Below are 22,322 nucleotides of genomic sequence, written 5' to 3'. Positions count from 1 at the left end.
ATGCAGTAGTGATCAAGGAAGATAAACCTTCCTTTAGAACAGCTGCTGTCCCACTTTGACATGGGTCTCAGCCGGAGACTGCTATTGCAGGCCCTCAGGCACTACATCCCCTTTGGTTTTGCTGTCTCCAGGAAACAAAAGAGGAGCTAAATCCATTTTCAGATGTTTAGTCCTCCCACTAGACTGGGAAGAACACAGTCCCTCTGCTGCAGGTGGTAGAGGAGCCTCCAGAGACAAAGTTTGGTCTGTCATTAGAAAATCACCGCAGGACTTCTTGGCCATTTCGAGTTCCTGTGCATTTTAAAGTCTGTCTGCTGCGTGGAGTAACTCTTCAAAAGAGAAAAATAAACCCCAGAAAGCTGACAGCTGATTTGAAACTAAAGCAAAACAAAAAATTTGTTCCTGTTTGAAAGAAGCGGAAATGCCAATGAATTGTGTCAGTCATGCAGCTTTGCCTTGGATTCAATTTCAAGACAATTCATGGAGTGACTCTCATGCTGTGACATTGCAGGGATGATAAATGCATTCCAAGTCATAGGATAATCCCTTTCTGAAGCTGTTAACCTGTTTCTGTTTCTGGAAGACTTTCCTCTATCTTTAGAGAGGTTATGTGTTCCAGCACTTACTACTAGGGAGTTAAATTTTCTTTTCTATTTCTTTCTTATAATTACTTTCAGAAAAACAGACATTTTGAACTCTAGGATTTGCTCCAGCTCAAATCACGCTGCTTTCCATGCCGAGCAAGCTGTGCAGAGTCCAAGCACTTTCTCCTCTCTGCATAATGTAGGAGGGCAGGTACTGTCCAACAGCAAAGCTACAAGAGAGACCTCACCTTCTGCCGCAGTGAGGACATAGCCTGGCCAGTGCTGCAAATGAACACCTCATCCCTGGCCCCATGCTGTTCACAGGCACTAAAGGAGTTCCTAAGCACCTCTGAATTAGGATATTGCTCTCTAAGGTGCTTTATGGTATATCTCTTTGTGCCAGCCCTCCCAAGTGCTGGGCAAAAGCAAGCATCTCAGGAGGCAGGGTGCTGAGAGCACTGGGGGAACTGGCAAAAGTGTGCAGGGACTTGAGAGCAGTCCTCCTCATGCTGGCAGTTCACAAAGTAATTTCCTATCAGCAGGCCTCAGGAGTTTGCTGGCTCCACAGGCTTTTTATTTTCTGCTTGGGCCCCGGAGGCAGAAGTTTCCACACCTCTTCCCTTTTTGCTTTCAAATATCTCTACAGCTTCTCGCTTCTTTTGAACAAATGTAAATAACAGCTTGGCATTTCCCGTTGGCTGCTGGCCCTAAACCAAAGGTCAACTGAGCGTTAGTCACAGTGGCATTTCCACAAGCCAGCGTCCATCTGTGGAAATGAGCTTTGTTTCTGAAGCTGGAGGTTCCTGGGAATTTGAAACTGAATGCGCTCTGCCCTAAACAATTAAGCTGCATTTCTGAGCTGATGTACTTGCAGATGCTCAAGAAAACGCTTCCTGTAAATAATGCGTCCTCTGACCAAGGTCATAAATACCGCTAAGCAAAATAGCTGGAACTGTTCAAGTCTCCTGCTCTGTGCATCAAGGGCATATTAATTATATAACAATCAGGGTTACAAATCAAAGAGATTCACTAAATCAGACTGTACTTGTCTGGGCAAAAAAAGAAAAGTGGATTGAAAATCTATTATTAAACCAGAAACAAGCATTAAATTAAAGAACATAGAGTTATTATCTTTGTTTTCTTAGAACTGTGTTATTCTCAATAGCAGAATACATTTTACAGATACAGGAAAGCTAAATGTTGCTTTTCTAGCAATGCTTGAATCAGTTACCACTTACATTGTTGTACCTAATTGAACTATATAGTAATCTAAAGTGGTTAGACTTTTGTTTCAGTTGTCAGACAATGCCAGTAGTGAAGATCTGTGTGCTACACCTTGCAAGGGGAATAAGATGATGTATCTCTTGTTGCAGTATCAGCCCCCAGCTCCTACAATCCCAGGCAGAAGGTGAGGTACAGCCCGGCCAAAGCAGATTTCCATCAGCATGGGAAGGAGCTCCAGGAGCAGTTTTCCCTGCATTGTCCCTTGGGCACTGTTTACAAAAATGAAGGGATATTGTGGTCAGTCTTAAGAGACTGCAGCTCCCTGCGGTCCTCCGGGCAATAGAGCTTTGCAGTATTAAACAAAGGAATAGGCTTTTACAGAGTAAGATGGGAATGCTATTCGGTCAGTGCTAAGCATGTTTGCAAAAGCTTCTCAAAATAACTATGAAGTGTACTGTGCATCTGCATTTATAGCCAGCTACCCATTATTGGATAACTTTTCAACCTGAAGTGATCTCCCAAAGAACCAGACAGTTTTTTATAGAACTTAAGAAAAATGAATGCGAAGCAGCAAAAATTGCCCCTCTCCCTGTGCTGTGCATACTTAGAAAGACACTTCTGGCAAGAAACTAGCCTTGGAAAGACAAAGCAAAGACAAACCTTCCCACCTGGGTATTGGCAATTAGAAGCTTCTGCACTGAAGTATCCATCCTTGACCTTAGCTGATTTAGACTTTTAAATATCAGCCCCTGTGGTGGCAGAGGGCTAGTTTCTGGACACAAATATGTGCATCTTGTTAAAAAGTGACTTTCAGAGAGTAGAGAGGTTGAGAGGACTGTGGTGTATATCCCAGGTCCCAAGCCAGCATGTGCAGCCTTCTACGATGTGGAAGGTCAAAATGAATTTTTCCACAGCCCCCTCCTGACCTGCTACATCTTTTTCCAAGATGTGTCAGGGCTTAAAATAGTTCACTTCTTCAGTATTTCCATAGGAAACAGGAGACAAGTCATACATAACATTTTTCATGGGGAGAATTTTTCCGGCATGAGTCACAGTTTTTGTTAGTTGTGACTTTAAAGAGGATTTTTATCTCTACATTCCTGCCTATTCTTCCTTCTTCCTACAGGACATTGTCTCCCGTGATTTGTAGCCACTTTATTGATAGTGCCTTTTGCCATATATCCCCTGTAATCCATCTGACAACAGGAAGGATTTTGCTGGAGAAACTATTGCTCTGCCAATTCAAGATTCCCATCTACCAAGAGGAGGCAGGGTGTGGTGCTGCCTCCTTTTGGGTCAGCGTTTTTACTATCCCCATCACATTAAGAGCTCTTTAGTCATACCTTTTGCAGGACATGAGTGTTAGCAGCACTGTTACTCAGGATCCCTCTCCACAAAAGAAGCACTCTGGTCTTTTCCCCTTCTCCAAGGTTGATGCCATCTCAGAGCTGGTCTGGAGATCTGCTGCCCATAGTCCTTACATTTGATGTCTTGCCTCCAGGGTACCTAGATCAGTTTGTCCACTTTGACTGTTCCAACATCTTATTGCTTTTTCCTTCTGAACACCTGTGGGCTTAGTACAAACACATAGCAAGCCAGTCTAAAATTGCTGCTGTTTAGAGGAGAATGTAGGGACTCAGGCTAATCTGCCTTCAGATTAATTGGGCTTGTGCAGTAATTAGGCTCCAAGAATTTATAAATTACTCCAGTAACAGCTGAGGGAGTGGACAGAAGAACCACCACAAACAGAAAACTCACTGGCAGAAGCTCTGTCTGATCAGAGAAATGTGGGAGAGTATAGCAAAAGCTCTGCATCCGGATTATGCACTTGATGGCACTGTGGAAGTCCTTTGTCCACTTGGACAAGAGAACTGGGGTGCCTTTCAAGCTGCAAATGAGGTTTGACTTCAGTGATAGCAGCTCCAAGTTGCTGCCAAGCACTGATGAAAGACCCAAATATGCATGTTTTGAAGCTGTTTTACATCACCTCTCTTGGCTGTGGAGTGGGTAGAGGATAAAGAAGAAAATCAGTCTGTCATCCCGCTTCTCCTCTGAATATGTGAATATTCAGTTCTCTTTTGGACACTAGATATAGGAAGCATGATCTCTGCTGGAGGCACACCATGTTGCAGCGGGTGCTTCCTTTCCCTGGAATTTGCTCTCCTTTCCATAGTGATTGTGTATATATATATTGTCTGCTTGGGCTTCTGCATTCTCAGTTATTGTCTGTCTGTAAGAGACATGCTTTAATATGTGAGCTAGACATAGCTGAGTAGGAAGAGGAGGTGACTCCTTAAACATTATATAGATCTGGGCTAAATATGAATATATTCCCAGCAGTTGACAGTGAGTAATGGTGCTTCTCTGATGATTGAAGCAAGCACACCTAGTCTGGAGGTGTTTGGTGCAGAGCTGGCTTTCTGACCTGGAGATGCAGGGAGCAATCATGGGCATTGCTCAGGGATGCAGGAAGGATTAGAAAAATCTTCCCAGAAATCCTCAAATATTGCAGTCTCTAATCACAAGCCTCTAAAGAACATCCCATTAGAGCAACTTATTAAAAGCAACAGATGAGGCTTTCATTTATCGTGACTCCAAGTCTTCAACTTATAACTTTTATAAGCCTTAGCTATGTATAGCAGAGTCTTGCTGAGATGCATCTTGCTACTAGAAATTCAGTTTAATTCCAAATGCTGTCTGGGTCATCTGCTGACCTGTGGTAAATTAATTACATTGATTGAAGGCACAGTTGTTGGAGCCTATCTTATGTATTTCATTAACAGTTCAGGGTTTGAAACAATGCCAGAGGTGTTCAGTACTCCTAGCTCAAGTTTATTAAAAGTTCAGTCTCTGGACACTTGGGTTTGCAAACCACATGAGCATTAGTGGGGTCACCTTTTCTGGAACTGGAGAACTGTTAGCTTTGCCTGTCTGAGATCACTGAAAATGGTAGTTAGGTCAAGCCAAGAAGCTGGGACATTCTGGCAGGCCTCACTCTCCCAGCGGTGGTCAAAGAGGTCGTGCTGCAGGCCCAGGTTTCCCAGCCTGGTCTCTGACCATCTGCAGCCATTCCCCAGGAAGCAGGGCTCCAAGCATTCAAAGCTAGCCTGGCTCCTGTAAACGCTGCTATGTTCTTTCACAGAAAAGGGTTTTTAACTCTGCAGGTGTTCTCTCAATAATGTTCACTGTTATGCAGAAATATCATCTGTTAACCTTTAGTAAAGCTGAGGGACCCCAACCATCTGCTGGAGCTGAGGGACAGCCCTGCAAGCTCTCCTTGTGGTTTGCTGCTTGGTTCAGTAAGGCTGGAGAAGACGGTGCATGTGCACAGGTAGTTTTGAGGTTCTCAACTTTGATCACTTCCCAGTAAAGGTTCCACTTGCAGGCTGAAGGTATTAAAACCTCGGAAAAGTACAGACATGTTTCACTGCATAATGATCTCTTACCTTGTCGCAGCATTTGATCTTGTCTGGAAAATATTTACTTTAAATCTTCAGTTTTTTAACTAAAAAAATCCCCTCATGGTGTGAGGAGACCAGGGAACTCTGCTTCTCCTGGGGTAACCACTGGGGCATGGCGCATAAGGGGTTTGCTGGAGCTTAATGTCCAGTTTTGTTGCCCTCAGAATTTTCATATCTTTATCTTTGCCAAATCAAGATGTCCTTTTAACGTGAGCAGTAATGAATACTTTGTGCTGTCAGGTTTAAGTACTCCACTGACTTACCTCTGCAAGTGCTCCTGGGACTGGAAAGTGAATTTTGTTGTTCACTGAACCAATTTAGTTTGTTTCTAATAGCTTTAGATTTTCCCTCATGTTACACTTTTGAGTATTTTGACCCAAAGTGACACAGCACAACGCTGTGTGACTGGCGTGCAGGAGTAAGGCTGTACCAAGGTTAACTTCCCTTGCACTTGAGCATTTTTAATACCTCTAAGGGGAGCAGGATTTGAAGTACCCTGGGTTCAGTGCTGGGAGCAGGTTTTATTTCAGAGCAGCTCAGTTTCTGATGAGGTGCTGGAGTAGAGCAGTTTTCTTTGTTTCAGAAACTAGTGAGCGTTGTAACTGTATTGAAGTCATTGCTTTCAGGTTAATTGAACTTTTGTTTCAAAAACCTTAACTTTCATGCTGAGCAGTGTGGAAAGGTCTGGTGACAGTAACTGTTAGAAAATGCCTGAGCGGGGAAAAGGGCTCCATGCTAAAATGTAAGCTAATTGTGGAGTAGTTATAGTTATCGTAGCTGCAGTGATCTTCTAGAGACTTGTCTGTGCTCAGATCTTGCGAGGTTGAACCCAGAAAACAGCAGAGTTGGCACAAAACAAATTAAGTATTGGTTCCTTTTGGACTTTTTGGGGCTTTTGAGTCCTGGACATCCAGGGTTAAATTGGATCATGAGATTTAGTGAAAGTTGAGCTTCTTCCATATTAATGGCTCCACAGTCTGGGACATTATGAAAATACCAAATATTGTCAATTATAGTGAAAAATTGAAAAATATATATATATTTCTGCTTATAAAATGCTTGCAAGTTGTTGTGCTGATGTGAAAGGAGCTTAGAGAGACAATCTTCACCAGTTCTAATTTAAGTAAGAACATAATCCAGTATATAATTCTGTAAATCATTGCATGCCTGAAGTTATTTTGCATCATAATTTAAGATGATGCAGTTGCAGAATGTTAATTTTGTCTAAATAGGTTGTTTTAATGTGTTTAGACATTGTGGGGTGTGCTTTAAAGCTCAGAATGGCACAAGTTTTATTTTTCCAAGAACACATGATGTTTTTAGGAGAAATAATGAGGGACCTTCATCTGACTTTATCTGGGGATCTGTCTACACTACTGGGCCTGTGCTTGCACATGCTATTGAAGATCTTCCTGTTGTTTCTTCTGCCCTGTGTTCTTTTTCTGGATATATTACTTTAACAGTCTTGCTAACAGAAAATTCTCCATGGCAAGTTCCCTGACGAGGCTGAAGGGGAATTGCTGAGGTATAGGCTGATGCTAGGCAAATACATGCTCTGGTTAAGTTAATGGCTCAGCAGCCTCAGAAAGTGAGCTGTGAGCATACACACGGTGCCTTTCAGCTCACCACACTTTGACTTGATATGGGCTGAATGCTCTCACACAACTCATAAAGCTTTGCTCCTGCAGATGCATAATGTAGATGCAAAGCACAAGGGCTGAGTATGTGCATAATGATCTGCAAAAGCAGGGCTTGCAGTCATCCAGTGCATTGTATTTTAAAGGTGATAGTAAGAGTACTGCACACATGCTTGTGGAAACAGTCACTTTGCCTGCTCCAAGGTTTAAGTTTAAGCACATGGGTGACCCCATTAGCCCTAATGGTGGTACTTAGGTAAGGAAAGCACATGCTTAATTGCTTTGCAGGACCAGGATCCACCTGATTTTTCCAAGGCATTTTTATCACCAGCAGCTCATGCCATGAAATCCTTGCAGCCCAGAGTGTTAAGAGACAAATAATAATTTAAATAGAAGGGAAAAAAGGCATATAAAAATGTTGCTAATGTATTTGGGTATTGCCAGGACAGTGGGATTATTCCTTATTCTGGGCCTTTTTGTTTGCTTTTCAGTTGCTGCGATCATGGCTGTGGGTGGGCTTCTTCTCTGCGTGCTGTTGCCTATCCGAGCCTAATATGGTCAGTGTTCCCCCTGCGCTGGCTCCTATTTTGTGTCCCACCTCCATGTTTCTGTGCACAGTCTGCCTCTCCCTTCCTTTCTTGTATTGCCCTGGAAATCACTTTTTCATCTGCCCTCTGCATCCAGCTTGTCTATCTCAACAACTGGAAATAGCATGACCCAAGGCAGTGTTCCCCCAGCAAGTGCAGGGTTCCCAGAAGAAAAATCTGATACTTTACACCATGATCAATCCAGACAACACACTGGAGATGTTGTGTCATAACAGAGCTTAACATCATGTGTGCTGGACACTTCATCAAATTCTGCTTTTTGTGCCCCCACAAGTGGGGTATCTGTCCTCTAAAAGGGGTGGAGGGCAGGTGGGTATGTACAGGTTATGGCATTTATTGGCATGTAACGTGCATGTCAGTGGAACGAGCAGTATGTCATTGGTCTGATGACATGGTGCTATTTGCAGCGATATGTCCTGGCAGCCTTGGGCATATCTCTGCGTGCGTTGGGAGCTGGGTGTGTGTGCTGCATGCTGCCGTGTTCTGCCACCACCTCTTGTCAGGCTGCCTCACCAGTTTCTGCTCTTTTATACTCTCCCCTCTTTTCCTACTCATCAAAGGAAGTGTGAGTTTAATTTCTCTTGGTTTGACTGGACGTGGGTTGAGTTGCTCCCTGGAAGGAAATGTATTTTTGATCTCTGAATCAGCTGTAATCTAAGACTGCTAGGAGTCTTGTGAAATCTCCCCTTTCAAATACCTCCTTGAGATCACCGGTGTGCCAAGATGTCCTACTCGTGTTAAGCTCTGAAGGTTTTGCAACATAGCTGGGTGAGATGTGTGAAGCTCTTCTGTTGTGTTTCCTGGGGGATGCTGAGGCCCTGCATGATGTCAGCGGGCTTGTGGTCTCTGGTGGTGGAGCACAGCTGTCACCAAGTTGGACCATTTCTGAGTCCTTTAGTGCAATGTTTTGGGGTATCTTTAAATTGATTTTCGTTACTTCTGAGTGCTTAAGATCAGCATTAGCAAGCTTGGCTGCTCAGCTTGAAGTGTTTGACTGCAAAATGCTGTTCTGCTTTGTATTTCTGCCATACACCTCCTGTTATTTCTGTTTTCTGTCATGCCTGTACCACCAGTGCACAAGCAGTCCCTTTTTGGGATTTGTGCTTCAGACTTCCTCAACCGAGACCACAAGAAGAGAGTGGCAGCAATGGAGGTATTGGAAATACCTCCTCAGAGGAACAGAGTGTGAACAGAACAAGAATGAACTGAACGGTTTTGTAGAGAGAGATATGTGCAGGGAAAAGTTGGCCGACCTGGAAAATGCTCTCCTCAAGTTTCCTTCTAAGCTGTAGAGAGAATAATATGGTAACATCCTGCTGTTCTGGGAGGGGAAATGGGAGAAGTTACTTGAAGTCACGGATGTCATCAACTGTTCTAGAGGAAGGCATGACAACCTCTTTAATGAGACTTATGAAGATCACTTCCTGCAAGAGAAGGAAACAGTATCTTGCTTGTATTATTTTTAATAGTTTCTGCAGTGATTTAGGAAAGCAAAGAGTCTTTCAGTGCAAAGGCAGGGGAAGGCTAAAGGCAAAAAATACCACCACTGGAATTTTGTAACTTCCTTTGTAAGGGGTCCAAGTTAGTTGGAGGTCAGCTGCAGGACTTCGTAGTTGAGGGGGACAGGAGTGGCTGGAAGAGCAACTGGGAAGCAGCAATCAGGAAGTGAACCTGCCCTGGTTCCTCCTGGGCCAGTCATCTGGAGTGTCTTTGACCTGAACTGAAGGTTGTAGCTTGCTGTCTCACAATCTTTTACTGCTCTTTCGATCTTGTTCTCTAAATTATAGGTCTTTGAGAATGGGTAGAGGAGGAGCTGAATGAGTCATATTCCCAGCTACGTGGCTTGCTGCAAATTACTTGTGGTAAAAGCTTGGTCCAGTGTGATGGAAGTAACTCATTACAGACACCTCATGAAAAAAAGCTGGATGAAAGTGGATAGAAAAATAGGAGACAATACTCAGTATGAAAAATTGTTCATTTTACAGTTGTCCCTTGAAGGGACTACTCATTGTGTGACACTAAATACATTCTAGATTTGTAAGCAAGAAAGGTGAATGCTGGGTGTGGACCAGCATCACTATAGGAAGGCCTTCTGTCTTTGGCTCTTGATGTCAGCATCATTTATCCAGCATAAAACTGTCTCCTCTACAAGCTATTGTTTGAACATAAGCAGAGGAGACAGGATTTTGGGCAGATGGACAGAGCCCTGCTCATTTGCTCCTCTGGATGAAACATTGTTCTGCCTTGCAACATGTATGCAGCCTCATTGCTTTAGCATTTTAGAAAAAGCCTGAACTGAGCATTAACCCCTCATAAACAGCAACTTGCAGAACAGTTCGACTTGGGTTGGGTGCATTCTATGAAGTAGACTTATAGTAAAAGAGATGCTTCTGAGTGAAGGTCTGACCCCTGAAAAGCAAGTGGGTGTTCATCTCTGTTTCAGAGAAGTGCACCAGGTTAATTTGTCTTGTCCTCAAGAAATACAATACATGTATGAATATGTGCAGGAATGGGACAGCAGTTTACTTCAGGACAGTCCTACTTCAGGACACAAACTGTTTTATGCTACTGGGTGCACCTAATAAAGTGAGATCCCTTACTGCACCAAAGACTTCTGAATGTTATCCCCATGTTTCAGTATTGATTTGGCCATGTGCTGAAATGATTTGGCATTTTGCTGCAATAAGAAAAAAAAAAAAAAAAGGTCCATAAAGACTGCCACATCACTATGCAGGGCTTGGATGTCCAAGGTCCTGATGCTTTTAGAGACAATCCCTTGTCTTTGTCCTGCGTGGATTGTGACCAGAGTGGTGTCCCAAGCCAGGGACATGGAAACTTTGGCATTTTGTGGCTTTTGGGGGTGCCCCAGACATGGAAACTTTGGCATTTTGTGGCTTTTGGGTGTGCCCCAGGCAGCTGAGAAGACACACACCACCCAGCAAGGGTGTTCTGAAGCACTGGGTCAGATGCAACCATCCAAGTCAGCCCAGGAAGGACATGCATCCTCCTGCCTCATTTCTTGGAACTGGAAGGATTTTTCTCCATGAGTTGGCATCATGCAAGGCAGAGGGCATTGGTTTCCCAGCTGGATTCTTCATCTTTCTACCTGTCCGTTTTATATTTTATAAACCTATATAGGGATCATTTTACAACTTCACTGTAATAATCTGCTCCATAAATATTTTATGAGCTGCCTGCCAATCTGCAAGTAGTTTTTAAATAAGACATGATGCTTGAAGAATATCTGAAGTCTCACTTTTTTCCTCTGGTACTTTCACTGAAAAACATAGAGCTGTGCATAGAGGACATCTATTTTCTAGATACGGAAACTGGGACAGATCCACAACAGGAGTAAATGAGCTGAGATCCAGGTGTGCTGCTCAATTCCATTAACTCTTTGGCTGAGTGTCTCCAGCACAGTGGGAGGCAGTATCAGGATCTTTGTGCTTTTGCTGTATGTGATATGGAAAAGATGAAGGAAATCTGTTTTGTACAATGACAATAAATTGGAGAAGAAATCTTCATCAGGAGACTTCAGACTTGGAGCTTTTCCAATAAGTATTAAGAGCAAATACATATGCAGAAATAGATTATTTTCCCAAACAAATAGGAGCTTTTTCTATCAAGAGAACATATTGCAAAACCAGAATATTTATGTAATTTTATCTACTAGTTAGATTCATGTACTGAATCAGGACTCCTAATATTAAATAGCAGGTTTCTGTGGGACTTAGGTAGGGAAGAAAGGCGGGAAATTTATTTCTTGTGTAGTATCCAAACCAGCTGAAGGTCCAGAATGGAGGAAGTGAGGTTTAGCCCCAGACAGGATGCCTATAGCCTCGTTCTTCAGGTAGTTCTACAGGGCACAGCTGAAGCCAACTTATTCACACAGGCCCTTTAAATGTATCCCTGTGTGGTACAACAGTGCTTTGCTTTATGATGTGCTTAGAACCCCGTATATCAGTGGTCACATATTGCCTATATCTCTCTCTCTCCTCCCTCTTGATGAGTGAGATACATTTATATAAAAAGGGTAGTGGTAGAAAAGTAAATTTTATGTAAAGTGTTCTAAACCTAAGGAAGAAATGGGACATTTGCTTGAAAAGATGAACAAAACAAATCTTCACATTTCCTATAAGCCATTGTTGGCATATATGCTTTAGGCAGAATAAGGATGAATTGAGGAATTCTGAGTTTTTGTATATACACCTCAAAACAACGCTCTCCTTTATGCACACACTCCGATGCAGCAAGTTAGTTCTGCAGAAAACTGATTCAACTTCTGGCAACTAAAACATAACTAAACATAAGGATTGCCAGAAGTGGGAACTGATACTGAGACTTCTGTCTTTATTTGTTAGGCTTTCAAGGGAAAACAGCACCATGGAAGAGAATCTATTTTCATACAGGGATCATAAACACCAAAATACCCTTTAAAACGATTTTTACTGCTAGGGTTTTGGTGTGGGAAATTGCACTGCTGCTGCTAGAGCCAGGAGAGGAGCACCACCAGCAGCAAAGTTCATGTTCAAAAAACCAGGCTGTGTCTCCAGGCTGTTCTTTGCCACTGTCCTTGGTTTTGCATTCAGAACACAATGGTCTCTGCTTGGCTGTGGTTCTGTCACTGCTTCTGAAATCACGCTCTGCATGGACAGCCTGACTGCTTACTCATTACTCCCCATGTATAGGTCTTGTCATCTTTGTGCCTGTGCCCCTGCATCGCTTGTCACTCCCCCCTTATTTTTACACCTTGTATTAATCCATCATTGCCCTCTACTTGCAAACCTCTACCGCTTTCCTGTCTAACCTTGGCACACCTCCCCTTTCATAGAGGTACCACTGTACCCAGCCCAGCAACCCTGCCTGCATCCCCTTACTGGGCTTTTGTTTTTAATCATTTCACAGATCTGGTGCCAAAATCCTATAGCCGAAAGGCTGCTCGGCCCCTTGCAACCAGGCAGACAGCAGTTCACAGTAATAGGGCTTCACGCTGAGGGCATGTTTCATGCAGATGCTTATTACCGCCTCCTCCTAATTGCAGTTTTGTTTCTGCTAATCATACACTCTTCCTTGCTGTGAGTTATGTTGGAGCGTGTGCATGCCCTGTCCTGAAATCCTGGGTGATGAGAGAGAAGTCTCCCAAGTCTCTCAGCTTTGAGTGGCAACTTGAGGCTTTCTGGTGGGGGTGTAACAACAGCTGTATGCTGGCTGGCTTGTGAGCATTGCTTGTGGGTTTTTCACTCTTACAAGCAATGTCCTCATGTCTCACATCTGTGTGGTTTCTTTTAAGGGTTAATTCAATTCCTGTATCCAGTTATTATATCAGATCCTTGAAAAGAATGGCAGATATGTGCACATCCTACACGCTTCATTCTGTACTTTAAAATACATATATGTGTGTGTATACAGTGGTTGTTGTTGCCTATGCAATTACCCTGTAGCTTCCAAAGTGATTATCAGTGTGAAGCAGGTCTCAGAAATGCCACCGAAGCAGCCATCTACTGCAGGTGGTGCACCCTAGAGAACCAGTGCAAAGGCTGAGGGCTGAATCCGGGGCCAAGCAGACACAGGCTGACAGGAAGGTTCCCTGGGGAAGATGTGACTCCCATATGGCTGTGTTTGCAACTGTTGTGGGATCCAGCAGCGGGTGTAAGATAGGTCAGGCAGTGACCGTGTGCCTTCCATCTGTCTTGCTGCTGGTCAGAAGGGATTGCATGAACGGTAGCTCACCTGGATAAGGTAGGAGGTGTGAAGAAAACCTAGTCTGAGCCAGGAGTATATAGGAGACCCTGGAAGGCAGTGAGCCAGCAGGTAGTCATTTGCTTGAACCCCATCATTTTGCATGCTAGGTTGGCATGAGGCTATTTTTACCATACCAAAGAACTTTTAGTTCTATGCAAGTGCAGTGGGTAAAGGGACAGTGCAGTACATACAAGATACTACCTGCAAAAGCTGGGGTTTGAGCTCTGTGGGCTAGGAGATCCCATTTCTCCAATTCTGACGTTTCATCCCATTCCCCTTCCATCGTCCTTCCTGTTCTTGCTTTTTTTCTTCATAATAATAGCTAAATTAGGTGTATGGCAGAATGGGGTTTTCAGAGATATCTGTGGGATTTAGAAGAACAAGTCCAATTGAAAGTCAGTGGGCCTTGGGCCCTGAATCCCGTTAGGGAAATTGCAAGTAGTTTGATGAGCTAAAACTGGGACAGCAGCAGTACAGCCACTTGAGAGGTTGGATTTGTCACTGCTCTGGGTTTTTGTGCTTTGCTCTTCTGAGGTAATGAGGGGTGTTCTGCTATTCCGGAGACAAAAGCACTCTTTTGTTGTTGTTGTTGTTGTCTTTTCAGGCGATGTGGCTACAGCAAGGCTAAACAAGATCCAGAAGAAGAAAAGATGCATTTTCATAATGGCCACAGTGAGTAAAAATCCAACATGGAAATATGTGGTTTTTGCTCTGCCTGATAACGAGAAATACAACTGCAAGATTTTTTTCAGGAATCATTTTGCTGTTAATTCACAAAAGGATCCAGATAATTCTGTTGTTCTGTAAGTCCCCATCTGCCCTGGCTCCAAGCTGCATGGAGTACTGAGTGCAGACACGAGAATTGGAACAGTTCTTATTTGTGCCCAGCTTATGCCTGCATATCCTTTTTCCAGGATGAAGCAAACACAATGCTGTTTGCAGTGAATCAGCCTAGCAAGCCATTTTGTTTTGTTTCACGGTGCTGGGATACACAGTGTGACTCAAGATGCTTTTAATTTTGTCTGGGTGGCATTTAACAGTTCTCAGTCTGTGCTCTGGCTGCATCTGTCCCAAATACCTGTTGTTAACCTTTGCTCCACCCCCTGAGCTGTGATAACCAAGCCTACAGCTACTCTTTGCCTTGGATGCCTCTGCAAGGCATGAGGAATTAATGTTCACTTCTTGCTCTTAGGAAGCTTCCAGAAATTCCATATTAACAACTGTAAGGTGGTCTGAATAAATGCGCCTCTATGGTGATGCTGTATGTTGATGGTACATATCACAATTACTGTCAGCCCTTTGGTACCTGTAAAGCCAGCATCTGAAAAGCCTTCCTTAATAAAATGTTGTGGGATCTGTGGATATGTAACAGTAAAGTGCCTTTTGGGGTGGAAAAGGCAAACGTATCTTGAGCAAAAGTCAGATTTCCATTAGTGCTATGTAATGAAGGCAGCAGGAAGCAAATCAATTAAGAGCCACTGTGTAATGTAGCTGTCTTATTAGACTGATGAGCATTTCTTCATGTGAGTAGCCTTAATGACTGTCAAAACAAACTTATAATAAAGATAATGAAAATACTTTTTTTCCTCTCGAGTCCTGTAGAGAAAGCCTGGTATTGATTACATTTACACTGGTACAACCCACAGGCTTTGTACTGCAAATATTCTGTTCATTTAAATTTCGGTATCTCCATCCGAAATAATGTGTCTGATTGATTAGTTAATATATGAGTGCTAGGGCATAAGTTACTGCAGCTCTCCATCAACTGCCATCCGTCTGACTTGCTATGCAAGGTGTTCCTGAGCATTCTGCATTTTCTGCTGTTCTTCCTGGAATCTTCTTCCTGCAGGAGGGCTGCTTGTTTGGGCTGTAACTGGCTGACAGGGCTCATTCCAGTGCTGTCAAACATCTCAAAGCCTTTATAAACCTTTGCAGTGGGGAGAATTACAGATGAGGCACCGCAGTGTGCAGAGGCAGAACTGCCTGCCCAAGGTCACCCAGGCACTCTCTGACAATGCCTCGGCATGAAGCAGGGTCTCCCGTTGGCACAGGTTTGCATCAGGCCCTGGACCAGCCCATTACTCAGCACCAAGAGGGATTTTGAGCTGTTTTTCTTTCCATCTGACCACTGTCATGGGTTTTCCTAAATACGATGAAGATGCATGGGTGTCACACATAAACCAAATGTCATTTTCTGAAAGCACTCGCTTGCGTTGTGTTTGAAAGCACAGAGCATCCTCAGAGAGCAGTCAAAAAGCATTATCTGTTCATTTTTGCAGTAGAAATAGATTTCCCTGCTGCCATGTTTTCTGGCAAAGCAGACAGTGCAAGGGATAGGAATGGGTATTATCCTCCTCTGCCGTGTCACATGCTGTTAACGCTGTAATTCGTGTTTGCAGTTAAACTGCCTGGAGTAAGAACCTACATTGATCCCCACACCTACGAGGACCCTAATCAAGCCGTCCACGAGTTTGCCAAGGAAATAGAAGCTTCCTGCATAACCATTGAAAGAGTTATCGGAGCTGGTATGGAAATGTGTTTCGTGACCCCTAGCAGTACAGTAGGCTGACATTTAAAAAACACTGGAAACCAGAAAAGGGCTGTGAAGTATTTGTGCTGTTAGGCACTCTGCTAGGTTTGTGGAGCACACCTTTGTTCCAGCAGAAGCCAGGGACAAACCTGCCATTGTTGGCAACTTTGAATTTCAGTGACTGAATTCAAAATGGCAGAAAACACACAAGTTTGGACCAACCTGAGTTACTTCCATGACTACTAAGGAAAATCAGTTGCTTAATCTTCAGATTCTATTGTACCACTTTCATCTTTTTTTTCCTTGTTGATTAAAGTCAGTTTTGAAGCAAAAATAAAGATTGAGATCTGAGACTTTTTTTTTTTTAATGGGGGAAGGGCAAAAACAGGCAAAAACCAAAGTCCAAAGCGTTTAATTTCCATGGGTAGAAGACTGAGTTTCCATCTCTGTTCAAGTTAAGCTTTTTGTTTGGATCCACGTCCAACAGCAGGAATATCTGGTATACTCTGATACTGTGTTTTTAAAGATAATTTACTGTTCACCAGGAAGAATATCCTTTTAGGCTACCTTTAGAAAAAGGTAGTTGTAAAATTGAAAAGAGTGCATAGTCCATAAAAATATATGTTGCTGTGAGAGGCTAACAGCATTCCATTTATTCAACTTATCAAAGGAGGGTCAAGAAGCAACTGGTTTGTATTTTACAGCGATCTACACAGAGCAGTGATACAGAATATGACAGGAGTCTTTCATCTAGTAGGAAAAAACATCATGAAATGGTAAAAAGCCCAATGGAATTTGGAGCATAGCTCTTTAAATTTAGGAAAATTACAGACTGGAACAGCTTGCCTATAGAGTGGGATCAAATCCACCACCAGGAGTGTCTCATTCAGCTCTGGTTATCTTTCTAAAATACTGGGATTTGCAGCTTCCTAGTTTTCTTGTGTTTATGGCTTGTGCTGTTTAAACATGACGATTATCACTGTGATGTTCTACTTTCCATATTCACAAATGTGGGACTGTCCTGGGTATTTTTGATTAGCTTCCCGTAGATGTTAGGCAGTATCCTACAGACAGATATGCGCTCTGCATTCCTTAGGCATACTCTGATCCCTTTCTTTCTGATTTTCTCTGAAGGTGAATTTGGAGAAGTCTGCAGTGGGAGGCTGAAACTGCAAGGAAAACGTGAGTTTCCAGTGGCTATCAAAACCCTGAAAGTGGGCTACACAGAGAAGCAAAGGCGAGATTTCCTCGGAGAAGCAAGCATCATGGGGCAGTTCGATCACCCCAACATTATCCACCTAGAAGGTGTCGTCACAAAAAGTAGGTGCAGACTGCTGCAGACTGACTGATGGGAGACATGGGGGAGGAAACACTGGGTAACTCAAGTTCTGAGTGTGTGCTTCATCATTTCTCTACAAGCAGTAAACTCCACTTGCCTGAAATTCCACACTTAGTAGATCTGGGTACAGAAATGATGGAGGTATTACCTCCTAAGGTGTAATACACATGGCTAAGAGAAATTCCCCATCCAACGGCCTGAAGTTAATGAAATGGGAGATGATATTCCTGGCTGTGTCCAGACAGGGGGTAGATGGTGGAGACAGGAGTATTTTAGGATATCTGAGTGCCAGTGGAGCATGCCACATGACTTCTGCCTTCCAAGTGAGGCCACACAGGACCATTTTGAATGCTGGGACGCCGAGCCTTCCTCTCAGTGCTTCCATCAGATTCACTTCTTATTCCTGCCTTTATTTCTTTGCCTTTGAAACCATATGAGCCCCACTGTGAGCAAAGAAATGCTGACACATAGGAAGCGATTTCTCTGACAGGGAAAGGTAGAAAAAATTGCTACCAAAAGTCTGGGTAGCCAAACCAAATGATTTCCAGCCATCATATTTCGAGGAATCACTGAAGCGAAGTGTTGGCAGAGGTTCATGATGGGACCTCATGATTGCTCATAGGGGATGTGAGCAAGGATGGAAGTTAGATGAGGTGTAAGGGTGCAGGAAGGGTACAGAGCTGTCATTGCTCTGCTGATTGGAAACCTTAGAGGATTTGGAGGAGTGCGAGTGGTTTCCTCCCACAAATGGACCTATAGGTTCTCGCTAGCATTTCACAGTATGCTTTATTTCAACCCAATATTTGCAAGACAGAAATTAGCTTGGCTAAGATAATTGCATCAAAGTTTTTTTTGTGGCAACAACTCCTTCATTTAAAAACGTATTTCAAATGTTTTGGGGAGGTTTTTAGCTAGCCTGAGGGACACTAGCCTCACAAGTGTGAATGGCTGTCACCCCTTTTGCCTTCATGACTGGTAGTGTTGGAACTTAGCCACTGCTATTGAAATGCTGGTGTCTGGGGCCATGTGGCTGCTGTTAGTACCGACCGTCGTTCACCAGAGGCATCTTCTACAGGATCAGCTCTTTTTCAGAGCTACAATACAGAAGATAGAGATACTGGCTGTCTGTCCTGTTCATATCATCACATCGTACTCAGAATTGATGCTAGTTTGCAGCCAACAGCCTTATCTTGCATTTTTCTTTGAAACTGCACTTCCCAAAACTTTTAAGAAAAAAAAAAAAGAGATAGGTTTCTCTGGGAAATAAATATTATAAAGACATGGAAGAAAAAGAATGAATTTGGAAGTGGTACTGTGTTCTGGCAACAATACGTGTGCTTTCCCAGAGCCACAGGCTGTGCAACATTTCTACCCCAGGAGTATGTCCTTGTTGTGTGTCCTGATCTCAGAGACATCCCCTTGTGAGCCCCACCAGAGCAGTATATGATAGTGTGATCTCACACACTCAGCTGAGGGAAAAGAACCAAATAAATGGAGAGGCCTGCCTATGGGATGAGGAGTGCATGTTAAAGGCTGAAGCTTTTGATGTCTTTAGGAGAATACAGAAGGGCACATGGCTGAGTCTCACCACATCTGTCTTTCCTGGACAGAAAATGACCATTTCTAGCCCTGTAGGGAAGTGGGCTGTTGGGCAGGAAGTGAGTGATGTTCACAGCCACAAGAGCTGCTGCTAACATAGATGTGAGTCTTTCTAGCTGGCAGGGCCTCAGAAGGTGAGCAGAATTAGCGCTTAGAGAGAAGGCGTGGCTCCCCAGCAAGCAGGTTTTGCTTAAAGCAGACATCAGATTCAAAGAGTGTGGGAATGCTAGCAGCTTTATGGCCTAAGAACTCTGGATTTGTTCTGGGAACTGGAGCTGGGAATAAATGCCAAAGGGAAGGTGAGAAAGGCAGCGAGTGCAACCATATGATCTAGCCACTGTGTTGGATAACTGGTGGCTCTGGATTTCGATGTTTTTCCCAAAGATGAGGCAAAAAACAGTGTAGAGAAGGAAGGAGTGCCTCACTTTCCCGGATTTCCAGAGGTCGAGGTATCCAAGGTTGGATAGAATCATAGAATCATAGGGGTTGGAAGGGACCTCAAGAGATCATCGAGTCCAATCCCCCTGCCAAAGCAGGTTCCCTACACAAGGTTGCACAGGTAGGTGTCCAGGCAGGTCTTGAATATCTCCTGAGAAGAAGATTCCACAACTCCCCTGGGCAGCCTGTGCCAGTGCTCCGTGTTAGATCCAGGCGTTGGCTCCCTAGAAGCCAAGGGAATGGCTCCGCCAACTCAGTGCCCTGAGTTCTTCTGGCCAGTGCTCTCAAATGTCTGTGCCTATTGGTGTTTCCTTTGCAAAGATATAATCCCAGAACCGGGATGGGTGTTCGGGAGTGCTGTCTCCCTCCTGAGGTCCCTAGTATCCAGCTTACATCTCAGGTAGCTCTTCTACCATCTGAGCTGCTGGAGCTGTTCTCCTTTACATGTCACATTTGCTTATTTAATTCAGTCTTTATTGAGCCTGAGGAGGGGAGACTCAGCAGTTACTCAGCCCACCTCTTCTCCAGTCCCTGTTCCAAAGTAAACTGAAGTTTTCCATGTGAACTGTGGCAGCCTTTCAGGGAGGGGTCAGGAACCCATTTTCTCCTTGCTGGAGCTAAATTGAACTTGGAGCGAATGGAGTGCGAATGTATGTACTGAAACAGCGTTATGAATCTCAGACTATTATGCTATCTCTGAGTACTTTTTAACTTCTCTTCCCATTTAGCAATTTAGTCACTGCTCTATCATAGATTGAGAATTTTAGGATAAAACGTCTTTGATGCATCATGATTTACTTCAGAAGTAAATTAAGTTAAACCGAATCAGTCCATTTTTAATTCTGAATGAGAATATTCATGCAGAGCCTCAGTGCCATTTAACTAATTACTTCAAATGCTCACCTTTAGTTAGTTTGGATTAATTGTCTTCACTGTGCCCATGCAGATAGCCCTTAGCTATTTCAGCTTTACAGTGGCAACAGTCCCGTTTCCATTAGCATCCCATTTCATTGCTCTGACAATGTGTACATGGGTAGGAATGACATCTGCTCACATTTTATGGCTTTGAACCAGCAGCAGGAGGGAACCCTGCTGACACAGGATCAGACCAGCACATTAGAAGGGCTGATGTTTACTTTTAATTTACTTTGGCTTAAAGTTATTTTGTTTGTGTCCTTATTTCCATGCTCTTGGGTGTGGGACTAATTTATTTCACAATTGGTGTCAACCTGCGCCCGTCAGATAATGAAACATAGGTGCAGAAATCTTCTATTTTCTCTGATGGAAACCCAAGGCGGGATCGTGCAGGAGGTCCCTCAGGGCGGTGGGGTGACGAGATGCCAGTCTTGCTGCAGCGCTGCCTTTTTGTGTCAGAGATAAGGGCCCCATCATGCAGTCGCTTCGCAGCAACTCGTTAGGCCGGGCACATCAGAAATGGCAGCGTGCTCTCTGCGGAGATTGCATGACAGGTGGCTTAAAGGACCTGGGTTTTACCTTAAATCACTCATCAGCAATGCAGGCAAACACCTTGCTAGTGCACATACATTCAAACAACAGCAGCTTCACTTCACTGCTTCTCTGTTTTTCCCCGCTGAAAACAAAACAAGTAAAACAACCCCAGCAGCTTTTGAAGATTGAAATAGCAGGGCTCAGCACTGCTGAGAGCGGGGGCAAACTTTTTTGTGCAAAGCAGATGTGCATTTGAAGTTTGTGGCTGGACACAACTGTTCTCCTGGCACCAGTGCCAGCACTTCCCTCTCTGGCTCTTCTACCTGCACACATCACCCTGCTGTGTTCGTGCAATCCCAGAATGTTTTTTTAGCATAAAAAGAGAATATGTACATGGGATTTTCCTCATCAAGCATGGGGTCCATTCTGTGCATCGAACTCTGCACAGACTCAAGTCTGCCAACATTGAAGACAGGGCTTGTGGTGTTTGGGACACATGATATTATTATTCCTGGCCCCAGGGTGCAGCTCTCATTTCAAAAATAATACTTCTGGCAAGCTCTGAGCTCAGACAATAGCTGCAGTAAGAGCTGAAAGAATGGAAGCAGCACAAGTCCCTTTTGCTGCAAAGGTAGGATCTGCACAACGGCAAGAGTTCTGATTGACAAGTTCACAATTGTCTATATTATGTACATAATTAAACAGTAAATTAGGCAAATGGTTAACATAGTGGGAAAGTGGGAAGATTAAGATCAGTCTTAATAGTAGAATATGAACTGATTTTAGGAGCATTTACCTTCATGTGCATGTTATGACATGTGGCAGCTCTCGTTGATCGTTTCTACAAAAGATGCTTATAATGCACTTTACAAATAATTGACAGCTCCTCTTTTGTCTGTGCTTCATGCTAGCTAATGCAAATTGATTTAAATAAAAAATAATTTACATGTTCTTGTAAGATTTCATTGAATTTACAAGGGCTGGAGCACACCACATTAATTATTGCTATGCCACTGTGGCAAGCTAGCGAGAAATTAGATATAAAAACTGAGCAAAAACTATATATATAATTACCATTAAAATGACTCGGGCATGAAAATTAATCAAATGGATTTCGAAAAACATTATTATTCCTGTCAACAATAGGAGGCCAGCTCTTTTGTTAAGAACTTTTGTTTTGATCCTTTTTCTTTTTTTTTAACTACTTCACTGAATCAATACAGTACACATCTTGGGAAGAGATCTTGTTATTATTTAGGGAAGGTAGAAAGGAATCAGCACAGCAGAGAGCTTCCTGAAATTGTAATTTCAGCGAGGCTGCTGGTGCCTCCCTGCATGCAGACCCTGTGCTGGTGTTAACCCAACATCTGCCCCACGGGGCTGTAACTCTGGGGCTGTAGCCTGTCGTGGTTTTATGATTTTTGGAGGGAGTATGAGATCCCAGCCAGTGCTGGAGGGGCAGTGAGTGTCCCAGCACATCCACCAGGAGTGCAATGCACCGGGGTCAGCGTGGAGCTGGAGAAAGGGCGTCTGGTCCCATGCTGGGAGGGCTGATTGAGAGCTTTGTTCTTCTTTTACACAGAAACCTCCTCATTTCCACTGCTGCTCGCTCTGTACTTATTTGTTTTTGTCCTTCAGCATTAATATTCCTTTTCATATTTCCAGATGTACTTACAGGGATGGTCACATGGGATTTCTTGAATTACACAGG

At 43.5% G+C, this 22,322-nt stretch overlaps 1 protein-coding gene across 5 annotated transcripts in view; it reads left to right on the top strand.

Annotated features, from left to right (window-relative positions):
- The window catches only part of EPHA5 (EPH receptor A5), a 195,964-nt gene that overhangs the window by 152,048 nt on the left and 21,594 nt on the right, over window positions 1–22,322 (top strand). For 3 of the 5 annotated variants that reach the window (XM_065736765.1, XM_065736763.1, XM_065736762.1), the window contains 3 exons: window positions 13,861–13,928; window positions 15,656–15,781; window positions 16,921–17,106. In XM_065736765.1, coding sequence (XP_065592837.1) covers window positions 13,861–13,928; window positions 15,656–15,781; window positions 16,921–17,106 — 380 coding nt within the window. Of the gene's footprint in view, window positions 1–7,397; window positions 7,464–13,860; window positions 13,929–15,655; window positions 15,782–16,920; window positions 17,107–22,322 lie in introns of all 5 variants that reach the window. The other 2 variants (XM_065736764.1, XM_065736761.1) reach the window with 1 other exon arrangement.

This window comes from Cyrtonyx montezumae, unplaced genomic scaffold (genome assembly GCF_038088225.1).
Source record: "Cyrtonyx montezumae isolate F1298 unplaced genomic scaffold, pur_monq_1.0 scaffold_2, whole genome shotgun sequence".
In the NCBI taxonomy this organism is placed as follows: Eukaryota; Metazoa; Chordata; class Aves; order Galliformes; family Odontophoridae; genus Cyrtonyx; species Cyrtonyx montezumae.
This window is presented reverse-complemented; position numbering and strand designations above follow the sequence as displayed.